We start from the raw sequence: 19,524 nt of genomic DNA, 5'->3' as shown, positions 1-19,524 counted from the left end.
GAGAGTGCCATAATTGAGGAAAGTCTTTGATCTATCCCCTAATAAGTTGCCAACCCCACACCATGGGGAAATACATGTGATAGCCTGGCTCAGCCAATGGAAATTCTCACCTGGGCCACAGGGGTGAGCTCCTCACTGCGGTGAGTCACCTCTCTCAGGGCCTCAGCCAAACCCTGAACCCTCTGCATGTTCTCCAGGCTGGAGGTGACCTCGGACAGCGATCTCAGCACAAGCTCTCTGACCTTGGCACAGAGGGAGAAAGACCAGGAGAGAAGCTTTATTTCAAAGGCTTTGTGGAGGCATTTAGGGAGAATTTGGGGGTCCCAGGAGTGACCTGGCTCATTCCGGCTCTATAGACTTGGATGCATGGCAGACAGGATAATAGCCGAAAAATACCCTCATCTGAATCTTTAAACCTGTGACTATGTTGTCCCACAGAGAGAAGAGGAGGTGTTTTGACAAAATCATTCTGAAGATATAGCTCAGTTCAGCACCTTCAAACGGGGAGCTCTTTTGGAACTTACAGGTGGGAACAATGTAATCACAAGGGTCTTTATAAGAGAGAGGCAGAAACACTGGGGAAGGAAATGAGTGATGCACACAGAGGTGAGGAGAGGAGAGGAGAGGGTTTGAGAAATGCAGTGAGGGCATGCTGGGGTGATAGCTCAACTAGTGAAGCACTTGGTTCGCAAGAATGGAGACCTAGGTTTGGTCCCCTACGCCAGGACTGATGACGACCTCTAGAAGCTGGGAAAAGTAAAGAGTGCATTCTTCCCTATGGCCTTGGCCTCCAGAGGGTTCTCAGCCTTGCCAAGGCACACCTGATCTAGGCCAAGTCACTTTTCTCCTCTGCTTCCCAGTTCTGTCATCTTTAGTATGAGGGAGCTGGGGTGAAGTTCTCAACTTCCTTTTGGGTTCCAGAGAGCTGTGGCTCCATGGAGTTGGGCAGAGAAAGTGGGTTACTGATAAAGAAGGTTATTTCCTTCACTCTATGCCATTCAATGGAAGAACTAAAGCAGGAAGTGACCATTGGGAGGCACTCAAGGCTTCTCTGATTCATGAGCCCCCCCATCCCCGCCCCAAGAAGCCACATGCAAGACCCTAAAGGACCCACTTCACATACCTTCCACTTGACATCTATTCTAAGCTGCCCAGAGCCTGGGCTCTGGTCTTCCTGGTTAAGCTCAGAGGACACAGCCTTGGCAAATAGGAGAAGCTGTTCACAGCCATGCTCATCTTGCAGAGCCGTGGTGATTCTCTCTGACACAGTATTTTGGAATGCCACATCTTCATCGTCTGTGTCACCATGTCCCACCTGGCAGGGAAACCGGATGGGCTCAGCCATCTTTGTTCAAGAAGCTGGCTCCTAAAGTCATGGGTCTGGGAACGAGCAGAGCAGACCCAGTTGAAGAGCGCTCACACTTCCGGAGTCTGGAGGACACCTGGACCCATTTGTACCAGGCAGCTGGTGGCTTCCATCTTGGGCAAGCCCACACTCCACCTCTAGCTGCTCTCTTCCTCCTATCCATCCCCCAACCTGTACCTGCTTGTTAGCCATGCGCTCCTTTTGAGATCTCTCCGGGCTCCACCCAGAGCTCTGCTGGCTGATCTCAGTCCTAACTCATCCCTGAGTTCTTCTGCCCCACCTTGCCCTGCTCCCAGGACCTCCCCATACTCTGGCTACTAAGTCAAAAGATACACAAAGGCAGAGGTTGGATCCATTGTCCAGGGCCGTATCCTCGGGACCTGGCACGTAGTGGATAGATGCTGTGTAAATATTTGTTGAAGGGATGAGTGAATAGGCGATTCACCACCCATGCCCTCAGCTGCCTCCACATGCCTTGTAGTTCCCGTACTTCCGTTGGGTGGAATCATCTCTCAGTAAGGAAACCTAGCCGTCCACTGCCACCCACCTTAACTGCCACTTGGGTCTGCTCTCTGTCCCCTCCCTGATTGGTGACAGAGATGACTACTGTCAAGACAAAGCCATCCTTTTCTTCTCCAAGTGGTAGATACACAGTAGGGAGGACTGGTTCAGGGCCACAGTGGAGGCAGGATCCTGGAAAAATGGAAATAGAGAAATTAGGAGGGTGGAACCAAACCCCTGGACACAGGAATAGGGAACTCCCAGCTATTAATGGTGTGGCACCCACTCTGGAAACCCACAGGGTTGGGGAGAAGGCCGCCGCACAGGTGTCTGTACCTTTAAAATCATTTCCCTAAAGTGTTTGAAAATTTGAGGAACTGTCTCCCCATTTACAAGTGAGTTTATTTTGGGGGTTTCTTCTTTGCTGTTGTTATCATTTGTTTCAGCTGCTTTGGTTTGATTCTTACATTTTAAAAGATTAGATGTATTGATTTTTATTTTACGTGTATAGGTGTTTAGCCCACGTGTGTATCTGTGTGCTGTGCACACATGTGGTGCCTAAGGGGGCCAGAAGAGGGCATTGATCCCCTGGAACTGGAGCTACAGATGTTCGGGAGCCACCATGGAGGTGCTGGGAACAGAACCTGGGCCCACTGAAAGTGCAACAAGCCCCTAACTCCTCAGCCATCTCTCCAGGCCTGAGGTGGTTTGCTTCAGTTTTGGTGTTTCTGTTTTTGTTTTTTTTTTTTTTTTTAATGTGGTAAAGTAAATTACAGTGTGAACTCCAAAAAGAAGTTAGAGAGTGGAGGGAGAGAAAGAAATAGCAAGAAGAAGAGAAATAGCTCCCTTAAATGCCGACCAGAACATAGCCACACCTCTTCAGGAACCAGCAGTGTGAGCTAGATGGATTTGTTTTGGTTTGTTTTAAAATCTTTGTGTGGGGGGGGGTACCCACATAGCACAGCACACGGATGGAGTGCAGAGGGTAACTTCATGGTGTTGGGTTTCTCCTAACACCCTTATGTGGGTCTGAGGATTAAACAAACTCAAGACTCGGGCCAGAGCAGCAAGCACCTGTACCTACTGAGCTATCTCATCGGCACAATGGGTTGTTTGTTTGTTTGTTTGTTTGTTTGTTGTTGTTTGCATGGGGTTTTGTTGGTTTTGGTTTGTTTTCCTGAGACAATGTCTCACTCTGTAGTTCAGGCTGGCCTGGAACTCACCACGGAGCCCAGGCTGGTCTGGAGCTCAAGACAGTCTTCCTGGTCTAGCCTGTCAAGTGTGGGGACTGTAGACACAAGCCATCACCCTTGGTGTACACCTTGGCTTGGGGCTGTAACAGTGGTGGGAATGGAATCCAGGGCCTCACGCGCTGCAGACAAACACTCTCCTACAGACCTTTACCCCAGCTCACACCACCTACAGAGAAGCTCCCTGTCACTGTGTCTCAGACATCGCCCCCTGTGGTACATGTCTTGGTACTCTGCTTGGTACATGGCCAGGTCTCTGCTACTAGAAGTTAAAGATCACAAAAAGTAATGATTTCCCCTGTTGTGCTTACTACTACATACCTAGCACCCAGAACACAGGCTGGCATTTGACACGTCTGTTGTAAACATGAGTGAATGGATGAATATAATTTTTCCTTAAAGGAGACCTACACATCAAGGGAGTCTCCAGTCCCTGTGTGGTGTGCAGACAACTGTGAAGCCATTGGCTTGCAAATGAACACTCACTGTTGTGTGGCTTGCCTCCTTGCCTTCTTGGTCCGCTGTGTGAGATGGGGACTGAGGACAAAGCGGGGAAATGGCCTTTCCCTTTGGGTGCTGTGGGGTTTGCTTTGAAAAGGAAGCCTACTTGCCTTGTCTGAATGTTCGCTTTCTTTCCACACTCAGACCCAGTCATTGCCTTCTTAACAGCCCAGCATTTGCACATTCTTTGACGGGGTACCCCATGAAACCTATACTCCTTCAGAAGGACTTACACCCACCTCTCCCTGGTCAAGGTACACTGTTTATGTCACGAGATGTCTGGGGCAGGATATTGCAGAACATGCTAGCCTCAGTTTGAAAGAAAGTTCTACTTGAGCTAAGGCCCACACAGAGCTTGTGCGACAGTCCCCAAGTGCCCAAGACCACAGGGAGAACCAACAGCCACCAAAATGGAACAGTAGTGGAGTGAACTGTCCCAAGCCCCCCATCTTTTCATAGTCACCATTGTTCTGGAAATGTGACTGTCATGACTGACATGGCTGACCATGTTGGGTGTCATACAGTGTAGGTGGGATCTTTGATGGTCACCCTCCATAAACCTTCACACATATAAAAAAGGTGCTCTTTTGAGGTTTGCTTTGTCCTGTGACTGTCATTCTCTGCTGCCATTTACAAATCAGGGTCAATGAAAGTGTTAAAGTTCTATGAGACTGATCCAGCTCTGTCTTCCCAGGTAGCTCCAACTCCACACTTTCAAAGAGTCACTGTGATTCTCTCTCTCTCTCTCTTCCCCCTCCTATACTTTTCTCTTGTCTCTCTCCTTTCCTCTCCTGCCTCTTCTCCCTCTCCCCTAATTCTTCCCTCCTCCTCTTCTCTCTCTCTAGCTTTCTCTCTTCCCTTTCTTCTCCCCTTCTTTGTCTCTGTCTCGTGTGTGTGTGTGTGTGTGTGTGTGTGTGTGTGTGTTGAGGACTATGACCTGGTATGTCTCTACCTGTTGGGTCTCTTCATTCATTTAACCCTTTCATATGCCCTACATTGAGGCAAAGTCATTGTGTCCTCCGGGCTTGGACAGATGCTGCTATTCCTTGCTGTCTTTCTGGTGTGATGACTGAGCCAGTGCTTATCATGGCTTAGGAGCCCCTTATCCAGTCAGCCTCTCTCTATTACAGAATATATTCATTGCATGTCTCTGACAGGAACAGTTCCCATTCCTGGAGAAGATAGGCCTGGGAGCTGAGGGAAGAGCAGAGTCTGTAGTTGGTACCTGAGTGCAGACAGAAGCAGTATTCCACGGGGCCTGGGGCTGTGGAGGTGCTACAGAAGAGAGCAAAGCTTGTCAGTACAGTGCCCTCCTTTGGAACAATTGTGCAGACAGGCACCTCAGGTCGAGGCAGCAAGCTGATCACGTAGGTATCCTCCCCATAGGCATGGCTGGTCAGCGCTGGGAAGTGAAGATTTAGTAAGCTTAGAAGTGTGTCCAAAAGTTCAATCCCTCTTCAGGATGACCTGGGGAGTTCTTTAAACAAAGAGTTCTAGGCCCTCTCCAGACCCATAGCCTCTGACCTCTCTGGAGATTCTGGGGTAGGCCCCCAAATATTCACATCTAACAATTATTCCCAGTGAGAAAAGAGACACAGATGTGGGGCTGGAGTTACACTATGTATTGTCCAAGTGGCCTTGGACTTGCCCTCTGTCATCTGTAAGGTGGAGCCAATAACAATTTCCTCACAGAGACTTCATGAGCATCTCACCCAGAAGCCAGGTCCCTGGGCTGGGGAAGAACCAAGCTGGGAGCTGGAAGCGCGTGGACCCAGCCAAAAGCCCTCTCTTTCCATTCTCACCTTCAGCACTGTGCCCCTGTGTGTCCTGTGGCAACATGCCACCACACCTGGCACAGCCACTGAGTTTAAAAAGAGTATATGGATGAGAGAGCTGAGCAAAGGAGAATATTTTCTGGTTTTTTTTTTTTTTTAACTATTTATTTTTAGTTTGTGTGCATTGGTGTTTTACCTGCACATAAGTCTGTGTGAGGATGTCAGATCCTGTGCAACTGGAGTTACAGACAGTGGTAAGCTGCTGTGTGGGTGCTGGGAATTGAACACCAGTTCTCTGGAAGAGCAGCCAGTGCTCTTAACCACTGAGCCATCTCACCAGCATCCCTGACTCCCACAGAGGAGAATCTTAATTGGTTACAACTGAAGCTCTGGCCTAACTCAGTTGAGAAGGTCGGAGGCAGCCCTGAGCAAGTGCCCGCCTCAGTTTGTCTGGCTGTGAGTGTTCTGTGGGCTGCTAGGAAATACAGAATCGACAGCCAGCACCGACAGTACTTGCCCACAGTCCCAACATTTAGGAAATGTGGAGTCAAAGGAAGTGTTCTTAGAAAGCATAACCATCCTTGTTGTGTGACTGTCTGAGCACTGAGCTCATTTTCAATAACCATGATGTCTCCTGGTAAGACACATAGCTTGACTTAGGGTGACCAGCTCGTCCCACTGGCGTTCTATCTTGTAAGACAGCAAGTCCAGGACAGGCATTTATATCACCTCAGATTCACACATGAGGAAAGTGAAACAACAAGAAGTCAGATCCTTTGCTCTAAGTCTCCCAGGCAGAAAGCTCAGACCCATACCCTGCTCCGTGCTAGGCCAAAGTCCCTTATTTCAGTGTTTCCAAGTTGTTTTTGTTTGTTTTGGTTTAGTTTTGGTTTTGGTTCTGTGACAAGAGATGGGGTAGCAGCTTCTCACCTGTGACCCGGATGTGAATAACAGGTCCCCAGGTCTGCAGGAAGCTGCTGTTCAGCGATAGCATGGAGGAGTTGCTATAAAGGCGGGTCAGTGAGCGTGGCCAAAATCCTCTGAGTCTGCAGGCACCCTGGAGGGGCTCAGCCTGCAAGAGAACAGCACTCGGGTCCTCAGAATCTGTTAGGTAGATCCCTAGATATCCTCAGTCCTGTGGCTTCCAACTCCCTGGGCCTTTCAGAGTTCTCTCTGATGAGTGAGTGGCAGGCACTGCCACCACCCAAGAGGCCAGTAAACAGTCTCCAGCCTTGCCCCTTGTCCGAGGTCAGGTTCCAAGAAAAGGAGCCTGAGGAGGGATGTGTGCAGGTCACTCACAGAGGGTTAGCTCATCATGGAATCAACCAGGCAAGTAAGCTGGGCAGAGAAGGGAGTGAGGGCAAGCATCTTTCTCAGCATGGCCCTATGGGACCTTGGCCATGTGAGAAGTACTGTAGAAATATCTTTCCTTGGGGCAAAGGTGCCGGGTTGTTAGACTTTCCTGTCCATCAGTTGTAGGCTACCAGCCCCCTGCATAGCAGCTGGTGTATGTACATTTCCTGGCAGAAGGCTTGGGCTGAGGGAAACAGTGGTCTACCTCCCCATAGGCTTGGCTCTTTTGTATCCACTCACCTGTTAGAAGTCAGGTCCCGTTAAAACACGTCCCCTAACCTTCCCAACTGCCTTGGCACTGGCTCCAAATGGGGTTGGCCCCACCCTAGCTCAGGACCCAGCATGCCACACAAGCCTGGTCCTCTCAGTTTCTGCTGAGTGGTTGTGACCACTCACCTTCTCTGATGAGGTGGCATCTAAGTACCAGGTGAACATGGCCACTGGGGTTTCATCTCCCACAGTGACTGTGAGCAGAACGTCTTGGTCAGCATTCACTGGCCGGCAGTTCTTCACACAGCTGGAAGGTACAGAGAATAAAGAGAGAAAGCTCCCTCAGGCATCATGACTGCTTGCCTGGCATTTGCTCAGTTCTTGGGTCTGTGGAGGGGGTGGGACGTGGCCTTTGTCCAAAGGAAAGATGGGACAAAAGCCACCAGTGCTCCAACCTAAACCTTGGTCTGCTGGCAGATGAAGAGAGTCAGGACATGAACAGATTCCCAGGTCTGCAGTATGCAGAGGGAGAGGCTGGGACAGGGTCCTGGCTTCCAATCCTGACCCTGTCACTTAGGAAGACTTGCCTCATGTGAGTTGCTTAGGCCCTAAGACTTGGTTTCCTTAGCTGCAAAGGAAGTGGAGAAAGCCAGAAGACTGCTAAGATTCTCTTTCATGTTGATAAAAGCCACAGCTTCATCGCACCTGTAAGGTGCATAACTAGAGTACCCTGAGAGTGACATGTCAGAGCCCCTAGAGCACATGGGAGCATGCCAGGCTCAGAGGGCATGTGTGATTGGTCCCAGGTGACCTCACTCCTGAGTGGGTGGATGGAACATGAACCATGTGTCAGGGTCTAAACCCTGGTCAGGGGTGCCTTCTCTCGCTCTTTCTCTTATTTTTGGAGACAAGGTATCTTATTGAACCTTAATATCACATGTTTGGTTAGACCATCTGGCCAGCAAGCCCCAGGGATCCTCCTGTCCCTGCTTCCTTTGTACTGGACTTAATACGGCCATGGTGTTATGTCTGGCTTTTTACTTGAGTGCTAGGGATCTGAACTTCTGTCCTCATGCTTGCACAACAAACATTTTATCAAACAAGCTGTTGTCTCTACGGCCCCCTGAACCTTCTATATGCTGTCCTACCTCACCCCTGGAGCCCCTGAGAGGTCACTTTGACATCTGCTGCATGTCTGATGTCTCCCCAGGTCATTTCAGTCTTAACTCCTTTTTTTTTTTTGTTAATGTCTTTCCTAATATAAGCAGGCTGGTGGGTTTCTACAGACCTTCCAGGCCACTCCCCAGCTCACTCTGAGAGCCAATGTCTCAGCTCCCACCCTCCGGCTTCTATTTGGGTCCAGCCAGCGGAAAGCATTGATTGGTAGGGGAACAGGAGTTTTGAGGAGAGGTGCTCTGAGGAGAGCGTGAGGCTCTTGGTTGCTTACCAAAGGGCTGACAGAATCAATGACCACGGTCAAGGCCATGGCTCCTGTCTCTCTCCACCAGCTATAGTTCAGAGGGGACTCTAGTCATGCCCCCCTCTTACCTCTGCAGTACTAGGATTGGCTCACCCCATCCTATTGCAGCCCCGCACTGCCACTTGCAGTGGGTGGAAGGACTATTCCTTCAGTCCTGTTCACCTGAAAGATGATGCTTACCCACCTGCAATCAGTTCTGACTACAGCAGGCTTCCAGCAGGGACCTGGCTGACAGGCCCGGCTACCTCAAGCTCCTACCTTGACTCCTATTAGGTGCTACGCCATCTCCCCAAGGTCCCTTCTATACTGAGAGCAGAATGTTTTGAAGAAAACTGTGATCATGTCCCCTCCTGCCCAGAGACCTTGGGTAGTTTTCACTAGAGACTCTTGCATGACCTCCCTCTTTCTCCTCTTCCCCAATGTCCTCCTCCAAGCCTCTGTTGAGCTCCACTTCCTATGGTGAAGCTCCTTCTGTCCCCCTGATGGAGAAGTTGTCATAGACTTCTTCTGTCCCTTCATGCCATTTGTTGCTGATCCCCAAGTTGCCATTCCTACCAGAGCCCAGGTGAGACCACCCTGCACATCTCACCCCTGAGTAGCTGATGAAGAGCATGCCCACACGCCTCACCTGATTTGAGGCCCAAGGTCCAGGGGAGCAAACACATAGAGGCACCGTTCTGTCTCTTTCTGCAGTTCCCGGCCCCTCAGGATAGCCAAGTGCAGGGTGACGGCAGAGTTGACCGGTGGCAGGCAGGAGGTATGGAGCACCAGCAACCTTTGGTCTGTGTGGATGAGCTGCCTCTCCACACAGTCTTCCCACTGAGCCCAGCAATGTCCTGAGAGAGATGGATAGACAAGTGTGGGCTTTCTGGTTTAGCAAGGCTTCTGTTAACGGTGTCTTTGCTTTGTTGAGACAAGGTCCGCCTGCACAGCCCAGGCTAGCCTCAAACTCAACATCTTCCTGCTTCTGCCAGGGTTACAGGGCTGAGCCACCATACCCAACCTCCAGTTGTCCCATTTGTGTATGTGTGTGGTGATGTATGTTAGGAGGGAATAACCCTCTCAGATGGGGACTATTTGGTCACAGATTTTATCTGGATTTGCCAATGCATGAACAAAGCAGCCTGGCTTTTAGATTTTGTTACTGTTTTTAAACTTCCCCATTCCCCTTCCCTTCCCCCACTCCTCCTCCGCCATTCCCTTCTCCTCACCCCTGTCACCATCTCTCCTTGGTTTGCTGTTGCCCCTACATCCATTTCTACAGTTTACACTCTGACACACACAGGTTGACAGTGGACACAGTGTCATACACAGGGGTGTGACGCGGCATCAGGCCTGAGCCATGTCAGATAAAGAGAGGACAGGCAAGATTGGCCACGCTCTCTCGTCAGTGACAAGGGCAGGCAGCAGAGTCACATCACCTACCGCAGGACCAGCGGAAGTCCAAGCCTGGGTCATCATCCGGCCAGCCTAGAGTGACTTCTGTGAAAGGGTCCACATACAGTTCAGGCTCAGTGAACACCTTCATGTCCCCTTTGTCTCCCTACAGAGGAAGTGACCGCCAATGAGACATCGCTCCATAATTCTGCTGCCTCCAATCTGCCCTTGACCCTAGAGCAGCGCGTCCTGACAGCGGCCACAGGGTGGTCTTCTGCCCTTGGCTTTCCCTCAGGAAGCATGGAGTGCCTTCCTAAGACTCTAATACATAAAGTCTATGTAAATCTAATCCATAGATTTGTTTCCAGTGTCGGCTTGGGACTCAAAATGCCGTCATCTGCAGGGACAGAGGCCATTCTCAGCCAGGCCCTATGCTGATGATGAGAAGCATGGTCAACAGAGACCCAACTGGTGCCCTTAAGGTAGGGAGGAAAGACAGGGAGACTAATGGACATGTAAAACTCAAGAGTACTGCCTGTGCTTGGTTGTATTCAATTAGAGGAAGATGTAGGCAATCAGTGAAGAATATAAGCCTTGAGGGATTTGGGGAGAGATGACTCAGTTAGTAAGGTCTTTGCTTTGCACGCATGATGACCTGGATTCAACCCCCAAACCACTAAGGGGCAGCAACTATATGCTGTAATCCCAGCCTTGGAGAGGCGAGACCGGCAGATCTCTGAGGTTCGTTTGTAGCTGGTCTTCGCTATTTTGTGTTTTCTTCCCTTTTTTCCACACTTTATCCCTCCATGGACCCTGCTTTACCCTCTGTCAGTAGATAGGAGAGAAAGAAGAATAGAGGGGGTAGAAAGAGGAAGAGATCTAAATCTAATTTCTTTATTTTTGTTTCTTCTTTGAGCACGACAAGCCACAAACAGCCTCCCTGAACCACCACCAACCCTACCTAACTGTAGCATTTATGTGCCCTCTGAAACATTCCAGAATTCCAAATGTCACACAATTGCAGAAACTATTTGCAGCTGGCAAAACCACGCCTCTGCCAGACGAGGCAAATCATAGTCAGCTGCTGTGAAGCAGCCCCACATCCCCACACCTGAGATTAAAATGAAAATATATTATTTATAGTATTTCTGTGTGTGTGTGTGTGTGTGTGTGTGTGTGTGTGTGTGTGTGTTTAAGAAACCAAAATTCCAGAATTCTCACTACACTCCCTGGCAAACCAGACTAGACTACTTGATGAGCTCTGGGATGAAGAGAGACCTTGCCTCAAAAACAAAAGAAAACCAAGGTGGATGGTCCTGATGTTGTCCTCTGATCTCCACACACTCATGCACATGCACACATAAAGAGAAACTAAGGAGAACCTAGGGCTTAGGACCAGCCAAGTCTCAGAACAGGTCATGAGCCCATGTCCCCCAGCCATGTTCTGAGTCTGCGAGCATCTGTCCCTCTGAGGATTCACTAGCTTCTGACACCCAAAGTTGTCACAGAGACAGGGAAGCTTTTCCGTGGGGACTGGCCCCCAGAAGCATCAGAAGGAAGAGGAGACAGTGCTGGCTAGGCAACATGGAGAGTAAGTCAGTTCTGGCAGAGGAGTCAGCAAGCCCAAGGTGGATTCTGGAAGTAATTGCTGATGGAACAAGACAAATAACTCAGCTGTGGGTCCTCTTGCTCAAGCCTTGATCCAGAATAACACAAGGCTGCAGTGGAACTCAACCTCTGATGTGTGTGCCCATGAGCATGTGGAGATCATAGTGTCAGGCCTTGCCTTCCGCTTTGTTTGAGACACAGGCTCATTCTCTGGTGGATATGCCTGACTAACTGGCCTTTGTGCTCCTGGGAATTCTCCTGCCACCATTCCCAACTTGACAGAGCACCGAGATTACAGGTGCGTGCTATGGTGTCCAGCTTACACCTGTAGCAAGAGCTTTCCCCACTGAACCCTCCTCTCACGCCACCTCGGAGCACACCTCTGAAGACACACACTGATAGTTGTTCTCAGCGCACCTGGTTCCTATTAGTCACACAATCCTCAGTTTCTTTCTTCTCAAGTGTTTATCTCTAAGATTCATGAAGGCAGAGACCACATCTGATTGTTTCTAACGTCACACCTCAGCCCTAATGTCAATTCTTGAGCACCGTAGATGCACTGTAGGTCTTTGTTATCAGTAAGCACACGCACAGCGTCAAGGGAAAGCAGATGAAGAGTCTGTCGTAAACACTAAACAGCACAGTTTGTTTCCCAAAATAAGTGCTAACAGGTACGAACTTCATCCTGAGTACCACTGCAGCTGCAACCCACAAATTACATTACCATTATAACTTTAGAAGTATTTTGATTGCCCCTATGAGTTCTCATTTGCCTGTTAAAAAGAACTTTTAACAGACGTGTGCTAAGGGCTACCAACACGAGCCAGTGTCTTATTCTCTAACCTTGTTGTGGTTAGAGAACATGCTTTTGGGCCTCTTTCTCCAAATGGAAGAAAGCTTGGGGACTCTTGGGGACCCTGTCAGTATCCTAAACCCAAGACTTAAAGCAGAGTGGATATTTTCTCTTGTGAAGTTAAATGTGTTGAAGATACTCACATTCTTTGCCTCGGTGCTTATTCCAGATGGTTCTTGGAGACTGGAAGGGGCTGTGAATATGATAACAAGCATTAAGCTTTGGTGGAAAACATTATAAAACATTGTCAAAGGCAGAGTCGTGCAAGGGTTGTGTTGCATACTCAAGGTCCCAGCTGGATGGGGATGTGAAGGGGCTGAGGCAGCAGAAGGAGCATGTGAGCCTGGAGTTTGTGCTAAGTCTAGACAACACAGTAAGACCTCTCTCAAAGACAAAACCAAGCAAACTACAAAAACAAAGGTGGCATGTTGAAGATGCCCCAAGATGTCTACCACTCAGGTGATGGAGACACAGATGGATGACAGGGTTCCGTGGGTGACAGATGTACAGCTGCCTTGCCTGGCCTTTGCCTGAGTGCTAGGGATCCAACCTCAGGCACTCACACCTGAATAGAAGCTCTTGACCCATCGAGTTATCTCCCCAGCCCTCATCTTGTATATTTTTGTTCCTGTTTTTGCAGCACTGGATTGCTGGGTGCTAAAAGAGAAGGATTCTGGGTTCTTTTTTTTTTCATTTATTTATTTTTTTTATATTAATCACTGGTTATTTACTTTGTATCCCAGCTGTAGCTCCCTCCCTTATTCCCGCCCAATCCCACCCTCCCTGCCCCTTTCCAAGTCCACTGATAGGGGAGGACCTTTCTGATACTTTCTGTGGTTGTGTCTTTAGAGCACCTGGAGGGGTCTGGGACTGTGGAATGGGGTCCGTGTTCAGAGCCCTGTTTGAAGGGCTCCTCACTAGACCCCAGGCAGGTTCAGTGCCCTGCAATCCCGAGCGTGCAAGCGCCTTGCCTGTGACTGTGAGGTTCCCAATGTCCAAGCGCAAGTCTGAGAAAGTGTTCCGCACACGCACGGTGACCAGAAAGGTGCCTGTGACACAGAGAAGGAAGAGTCACCGCATTGTCGCAAACTCAGTGACACGAGTGGAGACAGCTCTGCCTAGGTGTGCCTGTCTGGCTGCCTCACTGCAGCCCTGAAATCTCTCAGCCTCCAACCTCCTGTGAGTCCTACTGTATACCAGGCCTGGGCCAACACTCTGGGGACACATGGGTGAAGGAACGAGACACAGGGACATAGTGGGCTCTGGGTGGGTTACAGTGCATGAAGTGAACACAGAACAGGGCCACGCTTCAAAGGATGAGAAGGTTCTTTGAGGCTGGAGAGCGCCATAGGCAGGGTTCCTCACTCGTGCCCTGAGGGATCAACCTGTGATGGAGGAGGGAGGTGGGGAAGAGCGAGAGGGCAGGAACAAGTGATGTCTGCCTGCTTCTGGAAAACGCATGGACCAAGCATGGGTCGAGAGATCGGATGCGGGCCTTCGGGACAGGGATGGGGAGGGAGTGAGGAGAGGCCCGGAGAGGAAGATTCTGTGTGCGTGCACCCAGCTGAAGGACAGGTACAACCCTCATCATCCTGGGGGTTGTAGTCTGAGGGGCCCAGCACAGACGGTACTACCAGAGGCAATTTCAAACATGTCCTTCAAGGGCGGAGTCCTGACCTGCTCCATTTGTGTCCTCCCTCTTAATGGACAGGCCCAAACCATCTGGCCTTGGGCAGAAAAGATGTCTGTTAATCTGCGAATAGGCAAGAAGCCACTGGACTGGTCCAAAATTTTTTTTATCAGTTTAAAGGAGATAGCCGTCAATGAACAGCTTCAACTGAAGGAGAGGAAGACAAAAGCCAGCAGGTGTGCCCACCTTAGGGTATTGGGACATGATGTCATCCACAAAGCTCAACTCAAGAACTTGGCAACTAAGCTACCAGAGAATAAACAAATAAATAAATAAATCTCATAATGTTTTAAATCCGTTTGCAATTTTATGTTGGACTGTATTTGTATCTATCCCGGGCTATGGCTCAGGGATTGGATATGTCTGCCAGTTGTAATGGGGATTAATGCCCGAGCATGGTATGTATTTTCTCATTTGACCACTCTTTGGCTTCTTCCTGTTTCAAGCAGGGCTCCTGGAAAAGGGGGTGGGGAAGGAGGCAACAGGACGACGCTGGATAAGGCTGTGAGTCACAGGCAGCACTTAGCAAAGCCCCATTGGCTCTCTTGTAGAACCTGCCATTCTCTTTGCTGCCTCTCCTACAGCAGAAGGCCTGATACCCTCACACCTGCCTAGTGTCACCTCCTTCCTGGCATCCCCTGAGCCCCAGGGGAGCTGTGGGCAGGACCGTAGTCTACCTGAGACTCACAGCCTAAAAATCTTATCACTCTGCCTCCAGGCTGCTCAGTTCCTTCATAGTCTGGATGCTTCCTCCCCGACCTACTTCCACCTCCCAACCCCCACCCAGCACCTGTCTCCACTTTCAGCCTTTATCTCTCTCACCCCGGCAGACTGAAGTTTCCCCACCACGCTCTCCTCTAGGAATGCTGGTGCCGGGAGGCACGGAAGACACCTCCTCTCTAGTGTTTCTCAAGAGGGGTTGATTTTTGTCTCTCAGAGGTCATTCGTCAATGTTGAGGGGCACTTTTGGCTGTCGTAACCTGGGATGATGGCCCCACTTGCAGTGGGTAGAAACCATGGCTACTGCTAAATACCTACTGTATACAGTATAACCCCACAATCACAAGTTGCTGCCTAGTCCCAAGCAGCAGAGGTAGGGGCTCATGAGGCCCTACCTGCACCCGAGGGGCTATGGGGAAATAGTGGTTTTCTTCAGTGCTCTTGCTCATGCTTCAATACATAACCTATGTCCTACAAGCAGTCTTAATTAGAGTCTGTGGAATAAACACACACACACACTACATGACAGTAGGAAGAAATACTGGGGGAGAAATGGGGCGAAGAGAGAGTGGGGGACTGAGAGGGTGGTGGGGGGTTGATGATAATAAAAATGTATTACATCCATATATGAAATTGTTAAAGAATAAAAAAAAAAAGTAACAACATGAGAAGCGTCTAGGCTGAGAGCCCCTTCAGACAGCTGGAAACTCTTAAGAGTGACAGACAGTATGTGTGCCCTCACTCAGGAGGGTCTTAGGCAGGGTCACCAGGTCAGCCATCACTGTACCAGGAGTCACTAAAACCTGATGGTACCAAACTGGAAATACAAAAAGGGGTGCCGGGAGGGGGAGCCACCAATCCCAGTACCTTCAACAGGAACTGCCACACGGTAGGTCCCAGATGATTGCCCAACACTCTCTTCCTTCTGGGAGAAGTTTGCACTGAGTCCTGCCACCTCAAAGGTCAGCTCCTCCAAGGTACCATGAGCCACGGAGACATTGACCAGCAGGCCCCACCCAAGCTCCACGCGATCAGAAGCCCAGGAGGCCTGCAGCCCTGACAGCAGCTCCACGAAGTGGACAGTGATGTTTCCAGAGGGGCCGAAGGCGGTGCTGTTGTCGATGGCTTGGATCTTCAGGTGGTGCCTCCCAGGGCCCAGCAGCTCCTGGATTTCTCTGTCCAGGGTCAGATTGTAAGGGTTCAAGCCCCTCTTGGTGGTGAGCTCAGCCAGAGTTATGTTATCCGAAAGCACAGCGTAAGTCACCCCAGTTCCTAGGTGGGGTAAGGGAGATTTAGGAAGGGTGTTACTAACTGTGCAGCTAGCATTCTCAGAGAGTGCAGACTGACTTCTTCTGATGTCAGAGTCTGCAGCAGACATAGACATGGGTCCAAAGAAATATGTAAGGGCATATCTCTAAATGCTCACTGTAATTATTTCTGAGTTTTCGCTTAATAAGTTATTTATTTATTTATTTATTATTTTCTGGATCCTCTCTACTCATGTTTGTTTGTTTGTTTTCAAGACAGAGTCTAATGTATTCCAGGCTGGCCTTGACTTTACCATGTGGCAGAGGCTGGCCTTGAACTCTTGGTTTTCCTGTCTGAACCTCTCAAGTGTTAGAATTATAGGCAAGCATCACTATGCTCAGTTTATATGGTGTTAGAGCTTATACCCAGGTTTCTTGATAGCAAGTACTCTACCCACTGCAGCCCCATTTTTATTGATTTCTGTCTCTGAACCTAGAAGTTTATAGCAAATGCTTAGAACACCTTGATGATAGGGACCACCCTTGGGGTGGGAAACTGAAAAAGAGGCACCTCTGGGCCAACACGAGGATTTGGGTGCATGAGAATGAACTTCAAGTTTATTTGGTTTTTTTGTTTGTTTGTTTGTTTGTTTGTTTTGTTTTGTTTTTTTCAGGCAAAGTTGGTGGAGGTGTTTTCTTCAACATCCATTGATGGCCTCCTGGGACAGTAGACCACTATGGAACTCATCCTGCTCTCCAGAGTAGGGCCTCCCTAGCAATCTGCGGATGACTGTCCTAGCTAGATGCTAAATATTATAGTTGGCTCAAAATGTGATGTATGCAACCAAATGGTATTCTTCCCAGTTGAAGCCAGGCCAAATACATTTCTTGTTTGGATGCTGATGGAAATAAAAGGGAGGGAGGAAGAGGAGGAGGAGAGGAAAGAGGAGGCACTGGTGATAATAATGATGGTGATGATCATTTGGTGATGATGGTGGTGGTGATGATCATTTGGTGGTGATGGTGATAGCATAAAGCTCTACAGGATCAGAACCCTTAAGTTTCATGTGTATTCCTGCCTCCCTCACACCTTGAAAAGAGCTGACACACAGTTATATCCGCAGGATGACTACATAAATCAATGAAAGATTACTTTACCCCTGGTGCACATATCAGCCCTTGTTAGGCAATAGGCACACAAGAACAGAAAGGCGTCCCACGAGTGCTGTGTCAGAGCCCATCATAATCACATTAAGACTGTCAGAGTGAAGGTCATACTGAGTCAGATCCTTCTGCATTTGATGATCACTAGCACCACAGTCATCATCGTCATCATCCTTGTCACCGTCACCACCAACATCCCCCACATCATCGTCACCATCCCCCTAGCTCTGAACTACATATTTTATATCAACAGGGCTTAGCTCGGCTCTCTAACTGGCCTGTGCTTTGTGGGAAAAGGCTGCTGTGGATAAGGCAAGGAGCTTTCTGTGGACAGAAGAGGTGCTACTTAAAATATCAATGGAAACTATCCAAGCACCAGCTCATTAGGATGGATGTGCTGAGGAATAGTGGATACCAGAGCTAATCAAAGTGATTTCTGTGGTAAATTAGAATGGATGCTGTGACCAATCAGTGTGGAAACCTTAACTAATCAAAGTAAATGTTGTAACCAATCAAAATGGCCTCTGTCTTAATTAGGAGACACTGTGTCCAATCAGTGTGCCCTAGCTAGAACTGTTGATAGGCTTGTGCACAGTTGAGCACTGCCAGGCCTCAGGGCCATAGGATGGTGCCACACTCATTGTCAGTGCTGGCTGTGTGAGATGGGCTTGGACCCAGCTGGAGGCCCTCCCCCACCCCGGTGGGAAGTGGTATGGTGGTCCAGTTTTTCAGATAGGATTGCGGACATGCAGAAAGAGCCTTGGGAAAGTGGGGGTTCTCACTGGCCCACTCACCTTCTGACTTGGGGTAAATTAATGTGGCGTCTATTCTGAGTGGGCCACTATAGGTCAAGCACTTACAGCAGTGAAGACAACATGGCTATTAAATAGATAAACAGGCGGTAGCTAAGACAGTAAAGCCTCAGGTTAACTAGACAGAGGTGGAGGAGGCGGATCCTCCCAGTCGCCTCAGTCTGCTCCATCCTACAGACTCACCTCCATCCAGATCCACCTGAATCCACAGAGGTTCTCCAAAGACAGCCTGACAGAGGAGGCTAGCTCCAGAGCCAGATAGGCCAGCACACCCAGTGATACGGGGCATCTCCATCTTGTCGAGAACTATCACTTGCTTCTGTACAGTCACGTGCCACTCGCTGGTTGTACACTCAGCAAACACAGTGAACTCCCCAGGAGAGGTGAACTGGTGGGTCACGTTGCTGAACACGCTGGGGTGGGGGTGGGGGTGGAGCACAAGCATTAGCAGTCACGCATGCATTCCCATGTTCCCAAAAGACAATATTCGGGGCCAGGCCTGTGGCTCAGCTGGGAGATGCCCTGCTGAGCATGTGTGAAGCTTGGAGCTCGATCTTCAGCACTCCTCTAACTGGGTGTAATGCTGTATGGAGGTACATCTGTGGTTCCAGCACCCAGCAGGGGGAGGCAGAAGATTAGAAGTTTAAGGCCATCATCACATGTCTCCCTGAAGAGCCTCAGCTGAATGCACCTCTAGAAATCCCCTTAGTTGAAGGGAGATGTCTCACCCCCGGATACACATTGTGCGCCCAGGGACATTCAGCATCCTCTGACTGCTCAGTGACAATATGTAAATGACACTCCTGGGACTAACCGCTACTCAAGCTCAGAGACTCTGTGTCATCTATGAGGCTCCATTTTAACCTCACCCTATCCCAGAGCCCTCCTCCTCTTCCTGCTCCCATCAGTATCTACTCCTGGGTACCCACCTCCCTCTTCTAGGAACAGCCTCCTCAGAGAGGCACATATTAGTGGCTTTTCCTGGCCAGGGCACTGTTGAGCATTTCAGGATCTCTCATCTTCCCTCGTACCCATGAGTACCAGGGAGAATGAGTGTATTTAGGTCCAGGCCAGACCCCCTCCCCATCAGCATTTCTCAACCTGTGGGTCATGTCCCGTAGGACCCACACATAATACAATCTCAGGAAGACCCTTTCACAGAGGTCTCCTAGACTACTGGAAAACAAAGATATTTACATTACAATTTGTAACAGCAGCAAGATTACAGTTATCAAGCAGTGATGGAAATAATTTTATGGTTGGGGGTCATATAACATGAGGAGGATGATCGAATCAATGGCCGAGTGGACCTTCATAAGGACCTTCGGACTGTTAAGTTTGTGAGATTGATAATTGTTTCTATTGTAAAAGTTAAACTGTACAATTTTTAGCTTAAATAGATGGGGGACATTGTGAGAAGAATTTAAATTCGGTTTATGGCTGAGATCATATCTGGCAAGAGATCACATCCAAATACCTTCTAGGTCTATGTGATCTATCTGGAATACAGACATGCCTTTTTTTCCAGGAGACAGAGGCAAGCAGATCTGAGTTCAAGGCCAGACTGATATAGAGCAAGTTCCAGGTTAAAAAAAAAAGCTTAGGTCCAGGTGTGGT

At 49.2% G+C, this 19,524-nt stretch overlaps 1 protein-coding gene across 2 annotated transcripts in view; it reads right to left on the bottom strand.

Annotated features, from left to right (window-relative positions):
- LOC110549600 (polycystin-1-like protein 2) overlaps nucleotides 1–19,524 on the bottom strand; it is an 81,037-nt gene that overhangs the window by 49,090 nt on the left and 12,423 nt on the right. For both annotated transcript variants that reach the window (XM_021638849.2, XM_021638850.2), the window contains exons 6-17: nucleotides 18,091–18,320; nucleotides 15,552–15,956; nucleotides 13,246–13,323; nucleotides 12,418–12,467; nucleotides 9,862–9,979; nucleotides 9,065–9,272; nucleotides 7,143–7,263; nucleotides 6,324–6,465; nucleotides 4,844–5,020; nucleotides 1,914–2,059; nucleotides 1,124–1,315; nucleotides 111–242 (exon numbers count right to left, since the gene is read on the bottom strand). In XM_021638849.2, the coding sequence (XP_021494524.1) occupies nucleotides 111–242; nucleotides 1,124–1,315; nucleotides 1,914–2,059; nucleotides 4,844–5,020; nucleotides 6,324–6,465; nucleotides 7,143–7,263; nucleotides 9,065–9,272; nucleotides 9,862–9,979; nucleotides 12,418–12,467; nucleotides 13,246–13,323; nucleotides 15,552–15,956; nucleotides 18,091–18,320 (1,999 nt within the window). The remainder of the gene's footprint in view (nucleotides 1–110; nucleotides 243–1,123; nucleotides 1,316–1,913; nucleotides 2,060–4,843; nucleotides 5,021–6,323; nucleotides 6,466–7,142; nucleotides 7,264–9,064; nucleotides 9,273–9,861; nucleotides 9,980–12,417; nucleotides 12,468–13,245; nucleotides 13,324–15,551; nucleotides 15,957–18,090; nucleotides 18,321–19,524) is intronic.

This window comes from Meriones unguiculatus, chromosome 10 (genome assembly GCF_030254825.1).
Source record: "Meriones unguiculatus strain TT.TT164.6M chromosome 10, Bangor_MerUng_6.1, whole genome shotgun sequence".
NCBI lineage: Eukaryota > Metazoa > Chordata > Mammalia > Rodentia > Muridae > Meriones > Meriones unguiculatus.
Note: the sequence above shows the minus strand (reverse complement) of the source record. Positions and strands in the feature narration are given on the sequence as shown.